At 39.6% G+C, this 12,284-nt stretch overlaps 1 protein-coding gene across 1 annotated transcript in view; it reads left to right on the forward strand.

Annotated features, from left to right (window-relative positions):
* The window catches only part of map3k5 (mitogen-activated protein kinase kinase kinase 5), a 91,622-nt gene that overhangs the window by 36,919 nt on the left and 42,419 nt on the right, over positions 1-12,284 (forward strand). Inside the window, exons 4-6 of the mRNA XM_023299704.3 lie at positions 924-1,117; positions 6,005-6,173; positions 7,625-7,731. Coding sequence (XP_023155472.2) covers positions 924-1,117; positions 6,005-6,173; positions 7,625-7,731 — 470 coding nt within the window. The remainder of the gene's footprint in view (positions 1-923; positions 1,118-6,004; positions 6,174-7,624; positions 7,732-12,284) is intronic.

Here is a 12,284-nt window from a genome sequence, read left to right on the forward strand (position 1 = left end):
TTACAATGTCACAAACTCATTCAAGTCCCCCAAGGAGGCTCGTTGTCCCCAAACGACAAATGCCAGAGACGACAGGGTAATGTGGAGAATCACAATGGGCAATCGGTTCAACACTGCAGCTGGAATTGCTCGCCAGTTTAAAGAATCTGTGTCATCATACAGTGCCTTGACGTTAAAGGGCATTTGGACTGAAAGCCCAATCTGCAGTGACCAAACCTCTCATTAGCATAAAGAATCAAAAGGCTAGACTAACCTTTGCTGAGGAGCATGTTGTGTGGACAGAGGAGAACTACTATATTTGGACACACCTTCTCATTCAGTTTTTTTTTTTTTTTTTTTAATTTTCTACATTGTAGATTAATACTGAAGATTAACACTTTTTTGTTTACAACATGATTCCATATGTATTATTTTATAGTTTTGATGTCTTCAGTATTAATCTACAATGTAGAAAATAGTTAAATAAAAAACATTGAATGAGAAGGTGTGTCCAGACTTTTGACTGGTAGTGTGTATATATAGTGCTGCTGAATTAAAACAATTCTCCAAAGAAGAGTGGGCCAAAATATCTCCACAGAGATGTGAAAGACTCATTGCAAGTTATAGAAAATACTTGATTTCAGTTGTTGCTGCTGGGGGTGGCCCACCCAGTTATTAGGTTTAGGTGGCAATTACTTTTCATGACACTGTATATATAGGACCGGGGGGAAAAAAGGATTGCTCTAAGATACATAAATTTGATTTAAATGTGTCAAGTCTAAGGTTTTTGAGGGGTTTTTTTGTACATTTTTGGATATTTCCAAATACCCACTTTTAGCTAAAATATTACTGATGTCACTTTCACACCAAGCCCACAGTGCCTTCCTCTGATATATAAATGTATTAATGTCTGTTTTCCAAATCTGTGTCTCTTGTGTTGACAGACAAGCTCAGCAAACTACACCTTCATCCCGTACATGGTGACGCCCCACAACAAGGTGTACTGCTGTGAGAGCAGCCTGATGAAGGGCCTGACCGAGCTGATGCAGCCCAGCTTTGAAATGCTGCTGGGGCCCATCTGCATGCCGCTGCTGGACCGCTTCATCCAGCTGCTCAAAGTGTCAGAGGCCAACTCCCAGTAAGTACACTGGTTGAACTGGGCTAAACACTAGACTTTCCTTGTGTGCTTTTCATAGAATTATCATACTGTGCATCTTTTCCTTCTGTCATATTACACAGATTCTATAATATATATGCTATCTATTTATATGCTTTTCATCAGCCATAACTGAAATAAAAAATTGCATAAAGCGGAAATACTCACGGCTCCTATCGATGTTGACAATTGTGACAAATAGTAGCAGATAAACAGGGATGCTGAACAACACAAATGTCCTGTTTTTAAGGTCAGTGTTGTTCTACAAAAGGAAGAGAAGTAACTGCAGAAACAAATACAATTTAAACTTTTCAAATTTGTAACTGACAGGAAGGTTGTGATATCTAAATTTTGCACCTGTTTACACTCATATAGGAAACTGCTTAGGACCTAAAAATGCAGCTACAGCACGTTGCTTATGGATAATCTGCAGGGAAACACTACAGAATGAGTATACAGTTGTGCTCATTAGTTTACATACCCTGGCAGAATTTATGATTTCTTGGCCATTTTTCAGAGAATATGAATGATAACACAAAAACCTTTCTTTCACTCATGGTTAGTGTTGTGCTATAGTTTTTTTATTATCAAACAACTGTGTTTATTCTTTTTAAATTATAATGACAATAGAAAGTACCCAAATGGTCCTGATCAAAAGTTTACATACCCTGGAGGTTTGGCCTGATAACAGGCACACAAGTTGACACAAACGGGTTTGAATGGCTACTAAAGGTAACCATCCTCACCTGTGATCTATTTGCTTGTAATCAGTGTGTGTATATAAAAGGTCAGTGAGTTTCTGGGCTCTTGACAGGCCCTTCATCTTTCATCCAGTGCTGCACTGACGTTTCTGGCTTCTAAATCATGGGGAAAGCAAAAGAATTGTCAAAGGATCTGCGGGAAAAGGTAATTGAACTGTATAAAACAGGAAAGGGATATAAAAAGATATCCAAGGATCTGAAAATGCCTATCAGCAGTGTTCAAACATTAATTAAGAAGTGGAAACTGAGGGGTTCTGTTGAAACCAAACCACGGTCAGGTAGACCAACAAAAATTTCAGCCACAGCTGCCAGAAAAATTGCTCAGGATGCAAAGAACAACCCACAAATAACTTCAGCTGAAATACAGGAGTCTCTGAAAAAAACACGTGTGGCTGTTTGAAGATGCACAATAAGGAGACACTTGAACAAAAATGGGCTCCATGGTCGAGTCGCCAGAAGAAAGCCGTTACTACGCAAATGCCACAAAGCATCCCGCTTACAATATGCCAAACAGCACAGAGACAAGCCTCAAAACTTCTGGAACAAAGTCATTTGGAGTGATGAGACCAAAATCGAACTTTGTGGCCACAACCATAAACGCTACATTTGGAGAGGAGTAAACAAGGCCTATAATGAGAAGTACACAATCCCTACTGTGAAACATGGAGGTGGATCGCTGATGTTTTGGGGATGTGTGAGCTACAGAGGCACAGGAAACAAGATGAATGCAGCATGTTATCAGAAAATACTGGAGGAAAACTTGCACTCATCAGCCCGGAAGCTGCACATGGGACATACTTGGACGTTCCAACATGACAACGATCCAAAGCACAAGGCCAAGTCTACCTGTCAGTGGCTACAACAGAATAAAGTAAAGGTTCTGGAGTGGCCATCTCAGTCTCCTGACCTCAATATCATTGAACCACTCTGGGGAGATCTCAAACATGCAGTTCATGCAAGGCAGCCCAAGAATTTACAGGCGCTGGAGGCTTTTTGCCAAGAAGAATGGGCAGCTTTACCATCTGACAAAATAAAGAGCCTCATCTACAACTACCACAAAAGACTTCAAGCTGTCATTGATGTTAAAGGGGGGAATACATGGTATTAAGAAGTGGGGTATGTAAACCTTTGATCAGGGTCATTTCAGTAGTTTCTGTTGTCAATATGATTTAAAAAGAGTAAATACAGTTGCTTGATAATAAATGGCTTCACCCAACCACTTACCATGCGTGAAAGAAAAGTTTTTGTGTTATCATTCATATTCTCTGAAAAATGACCAAGAAATCATAAATTCTGCCAGGGTATGTAAACTTATGAGCACAACTGTATGTCTATGTGTATTTAACATTAAATTATATGAATTTATATTACAAAATAATATACAATATGAATATTTACAGGTAGTTTAATGACATCAGATCACATACGTTCCAGTATTCAACAGCTAAGATGGGATCTATTCCGCTAATCTAATGTTAATTAGTTAGCGTTAGTAGGAGTTTTATTGGCTTCATTCAGTAGTGACAGGTTTTAGCTACTGTTGTGTGGAATAACAAACTAAGGTTGGTTCCTAAAATGTATCATAATGGCGCACAATTTTTCACTTCCATAATTACAACTAGGGCTAACTGTTTTAGTCAGGCAAGAAGTGTAGTGGTTTTTCTCTCTCTAAAAATTTGACAGTCTTCAATAAAATTATTAATTTCTCTAGATAATGATGCAGTAAAAATGCTTTACTTTTGTTTAATGAAATTTAATAAGGTAAAATCAGTAAAGCTATTAAATTTTGTTTTAGCTTCAGCTGAAGCTAACAATAGCTACAGCTGTGCTAGAGTATAGTTGTTTTTTCTTTTTCTAATATATTTACTCTGTTTCACTAAAGTTATACATTTTTATGATATAAACTTCTTATACATTGAAACAGATGAGAAAAAATGCAAATATGAAGTTCCTGCATTTTGGCTTTTCAGGGGCTAAATAGCATTAGAAATAATTTTTTTTCTTATTATCAATAATGTGAGAATCTTTAGATTAGCCATTGTGACTGTAGAAGGAAGCACTTTCATCACTTAAAGCAAAGGAGTGAGCAAAGAGAAAATATACACTGACCAGTCAAACATTTACACACACCTTCTCCTTCAATGCTTTTATTTAATTTGCATTATTTTTCTACATTGTAGATTAATACTGAAGATTAACACTTTTTTGTTTACAACATAATTCCATATGTATTCTTTTATAGTTTTGATGTCTTCAGTATTAATCTACAATGTATAAAATAATTAAATAAAAACCATTGAATGAGAAGGTGTGTCCAAACTTTTGACTGATAGTGTATTTAAAGCAATTTCCTACAAACAATAAGTTCCTGTGAAATCAGGAATGTCACTATTGCTAATCATAGCACCTTGTTGTACGTGTGAAATGCTCCCTTGTATATCTTTAAGCAGTGGATATACTGGAAAGCAATGTTCGACTGGTTGTTTGTAGTCACTATAGTGTGATGTCTTGTTAAGAAAATTTAGCTTGCAGGTGTTCACGTTTGAACAGTAGTGACATTTATTTAGAAGAAGATGCTTCTGTTTTATTATCCCACTCTTCCTATTTCTACTTGCTATAATTATTGTTACATGCATGCCTCAACATTGACTTGCGTGATGATCTACATTTTAAAAAAGAAAAAAAAACATTTGCTGTGCCTCTGTTGCTGGGGTAATATTTTAGGTTCCCTTGCCAACACGCGATACAGCAGCCAGTTAATTCTAGCTCAGCTCCAGGAATAGTGACTCAGGTTTTATAGGCAGAAAGGAAAAAATGTGCACTTTGATGAAGGCTTCAACTCCTGGAGACAACATATATAAAGTTATAACAGCAGAGTTTTCAGCCATCAGAGACTAACAGGAATACATTATGTACATTGTGTGACTACTAGTTATAATCACTATTTATAAAAAATTACCAAGTACATATTAAATGTATGAAGTAACAGCGTTTGTTTTGTAATAGTTTAGTGTTTAGGCAGTACTGTGTTGAGTTGGACATTGGTCTTTTAATTTAAATCAAGGTCTTATGAAAATAAAACTTTTTCTCATACCTTGATTCCACGTATACAGGTGTTGTTGGGATTTTAATACTTAGTTTGCTAATTACTGTATAATTGCACTATTTTCAAGTGATTTCAGAATAAAATGAATATACAGTGAGGGACATGATGCCATAGCCAAAGCAAGGTCATTCCACTTTCTTTCTATGCTTAGTCTAGGTTCAACATTGTTATCACAGTGAGTGCTGGTGAGCTGATCTACTCACATTATTAACTTTTGTAATAGTAAATTGGGTGACCAACATTTTAAATAATCCAAGAGAAGTGATGCAGAACTTATTCAACTGAGACAACTCTTTCTCCACCTCCTCTCCACTCACCTGTGCCTCATTGTCTTTATCATTTCTCTTTATGAAAAATCTTTTTATATCCACAGCCTTTGGGTCAGGCCTTAATGAATTAGCTAGCTGTTCACCACCAGATGCCAACAATAATAAGCCCGATAACTGGCGTGCTTTCTCTCACGCTCACACAAAATATGCAAGTTCCATGCAGCGTTAAGTTGATCTGCTGCTTGAATAACACACAGAGAACACAAACCATTGTTGATCAGTGATAACATTTTATTATCAAAGGTTAGGGTTAGGTTAGGGGTAGTTGTTAACTTTTAATTCTAATGCATGATTGAAATGACACATGAATAAATCTTTAATCAGCATTTATGAGATAATTGTAAAAATCTCATTTAAGACAAAATGGCTCATGTCTCAGTGGAGAATGATCTGAAATTATACAAAATGGTAACAGAATGCAGGAGATGAATGAAATCCAATCATTTTGGAATTGTCCTCAAGGAGAGCCTAAACTGCTTCAAATAATTAGTTTAGTCAGGTGTTAATTATGTTTTTGGTACAGAACCCCAGTTTTTAGTTAAAGCAAGCTCTACAATGACATCATATGTTTTGAGCTGAGGTGGATTTTGGATGTATTGCTATAGTATATACTTTCAAGCTGACATGTATAAATCCAAGGTTTTTTGTTGTTTTTTTTTTTTTTGTCTTTTAGCCAGTATTTCCGTGAGACGATTTTGAACGAGATCCGTAAAGCTCGGGAGTTGTACACTGGCATGGAGCTGGCTGCTGAGCTCAGCCGAATCCAGCAGCGGCTGGACAACGTCGAGTGCCTTTCAGTCGATGTCGTCATCAACCTGCTGCTGACATACAGGGACATCCAGGTACAGTTGCTGAGTGTGGACATTCTGAACATCAACATGTTGTTATCATTTGTTAAATTCGGTGTACTGTCTTTGGCAAAACCGGAGAGATTGTAAAGGAAACAAATAGTTAGATGCCAGTGATAATGTTTTGTTTCTGGAAATTAACAATATAACTTTCAGTGTGGCAGGTTTATACATGGGCATCTGTTTGAAAAAAGATTGAAAAAAGAGTCTGGAGGAATGAGAATTCCACAGCTTGATCATTGTACCCCAGTAAGTTTAATAAAGCAAATGGGTTGTAGCAAACTTTATCCAATAGAGGAATTATTTGGTCTGTGAAACTGAAAATATCCAGAAATATACCCAACGCAATTTCCAAAAGCCCAAAATATTCAGTCTAATAAGTTAAATTATAAACAGCTGCCAGTTAGTTTTCTAGCAACTAACATCATTTGTATAGCACATTTCATAAAACAAGTGCAACTGAAAGTGCTATCAAAAAAGAGAATGAAATAAAAAGGAAAAAAACCCTAAAATAATGCTGATAATTGATAAATCAATGAAGCACAACAGTTCATAATAAGGCTGTTTCAGAAGTGAGGGTGGAATGTCCTACTTTTTTAAGGCCAAAACTGATCATTCCAACCTTATTAGATAGTTCAGTCCTACAAAGATCATTAACAGACGTTAAAATGACAAAACAATCAATATCCATCCATGTTATCTCACAGTCTGCATTAAAAAATTACCCCACTTTGCACCCTGAGAATCCCAGAAAGTTTCGAGGATAAATTATCAGACAGACAGTTAACCACCAATGCCTTTCTGAAGTTTAGTAGCAAACTGTCAACTCAGACAAACTGGATGTGTGTGCTGATGTCCCTGACCTTGGCAGTGGAAGCTACTGTTAACCTACTGTACTAGTTAGAGAGGTCACTGCCTCAGCATCAGTCTGCCTCATCCCTTTACGAGTGTCGTTTTCTCAAACAAGGGCCGTTGCAGACCGCCTGTAGAGAGCTCTAGGCGAAGCTTTTGGTCTGCTCATCTTAAATCTGCCACTTTTTCTGCTCTTTAGTCTCCACATTGTGATGGCTCTCACAGTCCAGATCCTCCCACTCACCATAGGCAGCGTTCAGCCTCATGAATCATTCATAAGACAACAAGCATTGAGGATGTGCTGAATTATTCAACATGCTTTGGGTATAGTGACTATGTAGACATGTATATAAAACAAAAATGTGATGAAGAGGCCACTCAATTATTGAAGTGTCTTTAGTGTTAAGCAGACAGTTGAGTCTCAGAATAAATAAGGGGACATCAGAAACTCACCCTCCAGGTTCAAAACAACAGCTCAATAGCTTGATGAGTCAGAGTGCCTGATTTGAGGGCATTTTTGCAGAGATACATGTACAGCAGTCACACAGTGTTCAGCAGTCAACTCATCAGCATGTTCCCGTCTTGTTGTCTAGGATTATGAGTCCATTGTAAAGCTGGTAGAGACTCTGGAGAAGCTTCCAACCTTTGACCCTGTGGCTCATCCTCATGTGAAGTTCCATTATGCCTTTGCACTGAATCGGTAAGATGACACAATGTAGCGTGACACAGTGATACACTCGGTAACACTTTACCACTTACCGGCCAGCTGGCACATGCAGGCATACTCATACAGATACACACAAAAGCTCGATTTGCTCAGAACTAGTATTGCCAGAGGACCTAGTGTAATTTGGAAATTACCTCTTCACGGCGGTTTGATTTGACGCTTTGGAAAAATCGTGCAGGATTAAGATTATGGATGACCTCTGCAATTATTGCAAATTACTAGAGGTCCCAGGTTGTAGTTGTCCCTTTCAAACAGGGTTGTATTTAGTTAGACAGGTGAAAAACTTTTTTCATTTAAGATGTTAACTAGGAGCTTGTCTGTATAGCCTCTGTGATCACCTTTAATTTTGTGTTTCTTGAAATGTGAACAATGTAATCTGTTGACAAGAAAGTGAAAAATGGTAGGAACACCATGGGCCCCGTTACTTTCTGTCTTTTTAAAGTATTTTTCAATATTTATGAATGTATTTATTAGCAAAGTTAACTGTATTCAAGAATCAGTCAAGAATCTTTATTGTCATTATGTTTCCAGACAGCGTAATTTCGATTGGTGACTCCCAGCCATAGATAAATGATAGAAAAAGGCACACTATATACAAATAAAATAAAAATCCTCAAAAGATATAAATATGTAAACAGAATTAGTGCAAATTAGCAGTAGGATGAGTGGTAAAATGCAGTCCAGTGCTAGATTCAGTTCTTTATTGCACACAGTGTGTCTGTTGTCTGTGTAGGGGAGAGGATGGACAGCTCTGGGATAGAAACTGTTTTTCATTCTGGAGGTCAGAGTTTTTATGCTCCTGTACCGTTTGCCCGAGGGAAGCGGAACAAACAGTCCATTTCCCGGGTGGGTGGGGTCGGCAGCGATACGTTGGGCCTTCCTCTGGACCCGGCCTGCGTATATTGAGTCCAGGTCTGAAAGAGGACTTCCCACAATCCCCTGGGCTGTTTTTCACCACCCAGGATAAGTTCTTTCTTTCCTGAGCTGTGCAGCTGCTGTACCACACTGTTGCACCAAGACAGAGGATGCTTTCTATTGTGGCTCTGTAGAAGTTTGCCAGGAGCTGAGGGGAGAGACCAGCACGTTTCAGCCTCCTAAGGAAGAAGAGTCTTTGTTGAGCCTTCTTCACTAGATGAGCTGTGTTCAGGGACCAGGTCAGGTCAGATGTAATGTGGACGCCCAGGAACTTGATGTTGTCAACACGCTCCACCGCTTCCCCTTTGATGAGGAGAGGAGCATGCTCTGTCCTCCTGGACCTCCTGTAGTCCACGATGACCTCCTTGGTCTTTCTGTCGTTCAGAACAAGGTTGTTTGAACACCACTGAATAAGGTGCTGTATCGCCTCTCTGTAGTGGGTCTCATCATTGTCTAATGTGAGATCCACTATGGTGGTGTCGTTGGCAAACTTCACGACCATGTTTGTGGAGTGGAGTGAAGTGTGATGGAGACTGCATCCTCTGTTGATCTGTTCTCCCTGTAGGTGAGCTGATACTGATCCAGGCCAACAGGGATGACAATGTGCTTTAGGATGATCCTCTCGAAGCACTTCATAATCACTGGAGTCAGAGCGACAGGGCGGTAGTCGTTCAGGCAAATGACTGCAAATTTTTTAGGCACAGGTACAGTGATGGAGGTTTTGAGGCTTACAGGGACTGTAGCAAGCTGCAGGGACAGGTTGAAAATATTTTTTAAAAACTTCTGCGAGTTGGTCGGCACACAATTTCAGAGTGCGACCCGACACCCTGTCTGGTCCTTCAGCTTTGTTGGTATTGATCCTCTTCATGGAAGAGCTCACTTAGTGCAGCTGCAGGACCAGAGACTAATGTTGTTCTTCCAGTCGGGGTAGATGAACACTCTCTCTGCTGCCAGGTGTGTCAAAGCGAGCATAGAATGCGTTTAGGGTGTCAGAGAGAGTGGAATCGTGGATACCTAGCTGATCACAGCGCTTATAGTCCGTTTTAGTCCCGATGCCTCTCCACAACAGTAATTGTTTAGTAGTCACAGTTTGCTTCTGCTTTATGTATTATGTGTATATTTGGTAACCAGTAGTGTGAGCTGCTATGAACAAATGCTCTTGTAGGGGTAGATGAAGTTTTAATGAACTGTATAAATTCAGTTAAATTAGGTGTGGATACTATATTGATGTCTGTGGAGAAAACCAGGATAGCAGAATCTAAAAGGAATTGAACTACTTCAGAATGGCACATTACAAAGCAGTTATTAAGAGAAGGACAATGATTTCGCTTAATGTTTTTATCATATAAAAGCAATTGCGCACATGCCAAAGTTGCCTGATATGAGAAATCGTGATTTTTGGAGGAAATGCATCGTTTGTCGTCTCATACAGTATACACTACCAGTCAAAGGTTTGGACACACCTTCTCATTCAATGTGTGTTATATATTCCTTGTTCCCCACCCCCCCCCCTTCTCCCATCCCTCTACCCCTCTACCCCTCTACCCCTCTACCCCTCTACCCCTCTACCTCTCTACCCCTCTACCCCTCTACCTCTCTACCCCTCTACCTCTACCTCTCTACCCCTCTACCTCTACCTCTCTACCCCTCTACCTCTACCCCTCTACCCCTCTACCTCTCTACCCCTCTACCTCTACCTCTCTACCCCTCTACCTCTACCTCTCTACCCCTCTACCTCTACCCCTCTACCCCTCTACCCCTCTACCCCTCTACCCCTCTACCTCTCTACCCCTCTACCTCTCTACCTCTACCTCTCTACCCCTCTACCTCTCTACCCCTCTACCTCTACCTCTCTACCCCTCTACCTCTACCTCTCTACCCCTCTACCTCTACCCCTCTACCCCTCTACCTCTCTACCCCTCTACTCCTCTACCTCTCTACCCCTCTACCCCTCTACCTCTCTACCCCTCTACCTCTCTACCTCTACCCCTCTACCCCTCTACCCCTCTACCTCTCTACCCCTCTATCTGTATCCCTCTACCTCTACCTCTCTACCCCTCTACCCCTCTACCTCTCTACCCCTCTACCTCTCTACCCCTCTATCTCTACCTCTCTACCCCTCTACCTCTCTACCCCTCTACCCCTCTACCTCTACCTCTCTACCTCTTCTGTCCCTCTCAACCCTCCCGGCCAGCAGGCAGATGGGTCCCCCCACATAAAGAGCCGGGTTCTGCTCGAGGTTTTTTTCCCTGTTAAAAGGGAGTTTTCCTTGCCACTGTCACCTTGGGGCTTGCTCTGGGGGTCAGGCATATGGGTTCTGTAAAGCGTCTTGAGACAATTTGACCTGTAATTGGCGCTATATAAATAAAATTGAATTGAAATCAATGCTTTTTATTCAATTGTATTATTTTATACATTGTAGATTAATATTGAAGATTAACACTTTTTGTTTACAACATAATTCCATATATATTCTTTTATAGTTTTAATATCTTCAGTATTAATCTACAATGTATATTATAATTAAATAAAAACCATTGAATGAGAAGGTGTGTCCAAACTTTTGACTGGTAGTGTAATGCTTTCAGGTATCAGGATGACGATGATGACGATGCATGTGCAATGTCAGATGACATAGAGATTTGAATGAATATTCTTTTTAGGAGTTTATCGCCAGGGGTTATAATTTTATCATTTTCAATTTCTTTTCTGTTAGCAGGCAGTAAACCTGTCATATTAGCCATATATGGGAAATGAGGTAGGAGCTTTAAGTTCAGCAAAAGTGTGGTAGATTTTTATTTTTGTATTATTTTTTTTTTGAATGGCAACAAATTTATGTCGCCAAACAGCAGTGATATTGTTAGTATATGTGTCGCTGCTCTGTTCAGGAAAGAGACAGATGTAGGACACAGGAGGTTTTGGCTACCTGTTTCTCACCAGCTGCTTTTCTTGTAAACTTCCTGCGGTTTTCATGGTGTGACTGCCACAAACAGCAGTAAAGCATGCTGTTCTTTAATTTGGCAGCAAATGGAAAATGTTTCTGCATGGTGCCAAGATGCCCGTGTGTTCGCTGTTACTGTCTGGCCGATTCCCAGGATGTGATGTTGTGTTTGCGAGCTGAAAGCAGCATATTGAGATGTTTTGTGCGACAAATTCTTTCAATAAGTGTTACTGACAGATAGGTCTCCCTCTGTCGTGAGGCTGAGATGCTTCCTTCAGCTTTCCAACAGGATGCCATGGCACAGACACAGATGTAGGAGGTCTTTTGTGTCAGTTTACCTTTTCAACAAAGCAAGCAGCAGGAGTCACTATAACTAAAGTAGCTGTTACAGGAAATTGTTTTGCCATTGGTGCTGGAACTGTGTTTTCTGGTTTGTTGTTGCTGTTTGAGGAAAAAAATATTTTTGGGTCATTTTAAGTTTTAGCACACCCTGTCTTTCCTGTTTTATAGAAATATAACCATTTGAATTCGAATGAATGATCTGAAGTGAAACAAAAGTAAGTGGAAAACTGACAGAAGTTAAAATAGATAAGTAAATAAATACAACTTTGGTTACCAAAGTGAATATTAGTATGCAAGTAATGGGTAAACTGTTTACAGGTTTACAGCA

Source organism: Amphiprion ocellaris, chromosome 12, assembly GCF_022539595.1.
Source record: "Amphiprion ocellaris isolate individual 3 ecotype Okinawa chromosome 12, ASM2253959v1, whole genome shotgun sequence".
Classification (NCBI taxonomy): Eukaryota; Metazoa; Chordata; class Actinopteri; family Pomacentridae; genus Amphiprion; species Amphiprion ocellaris.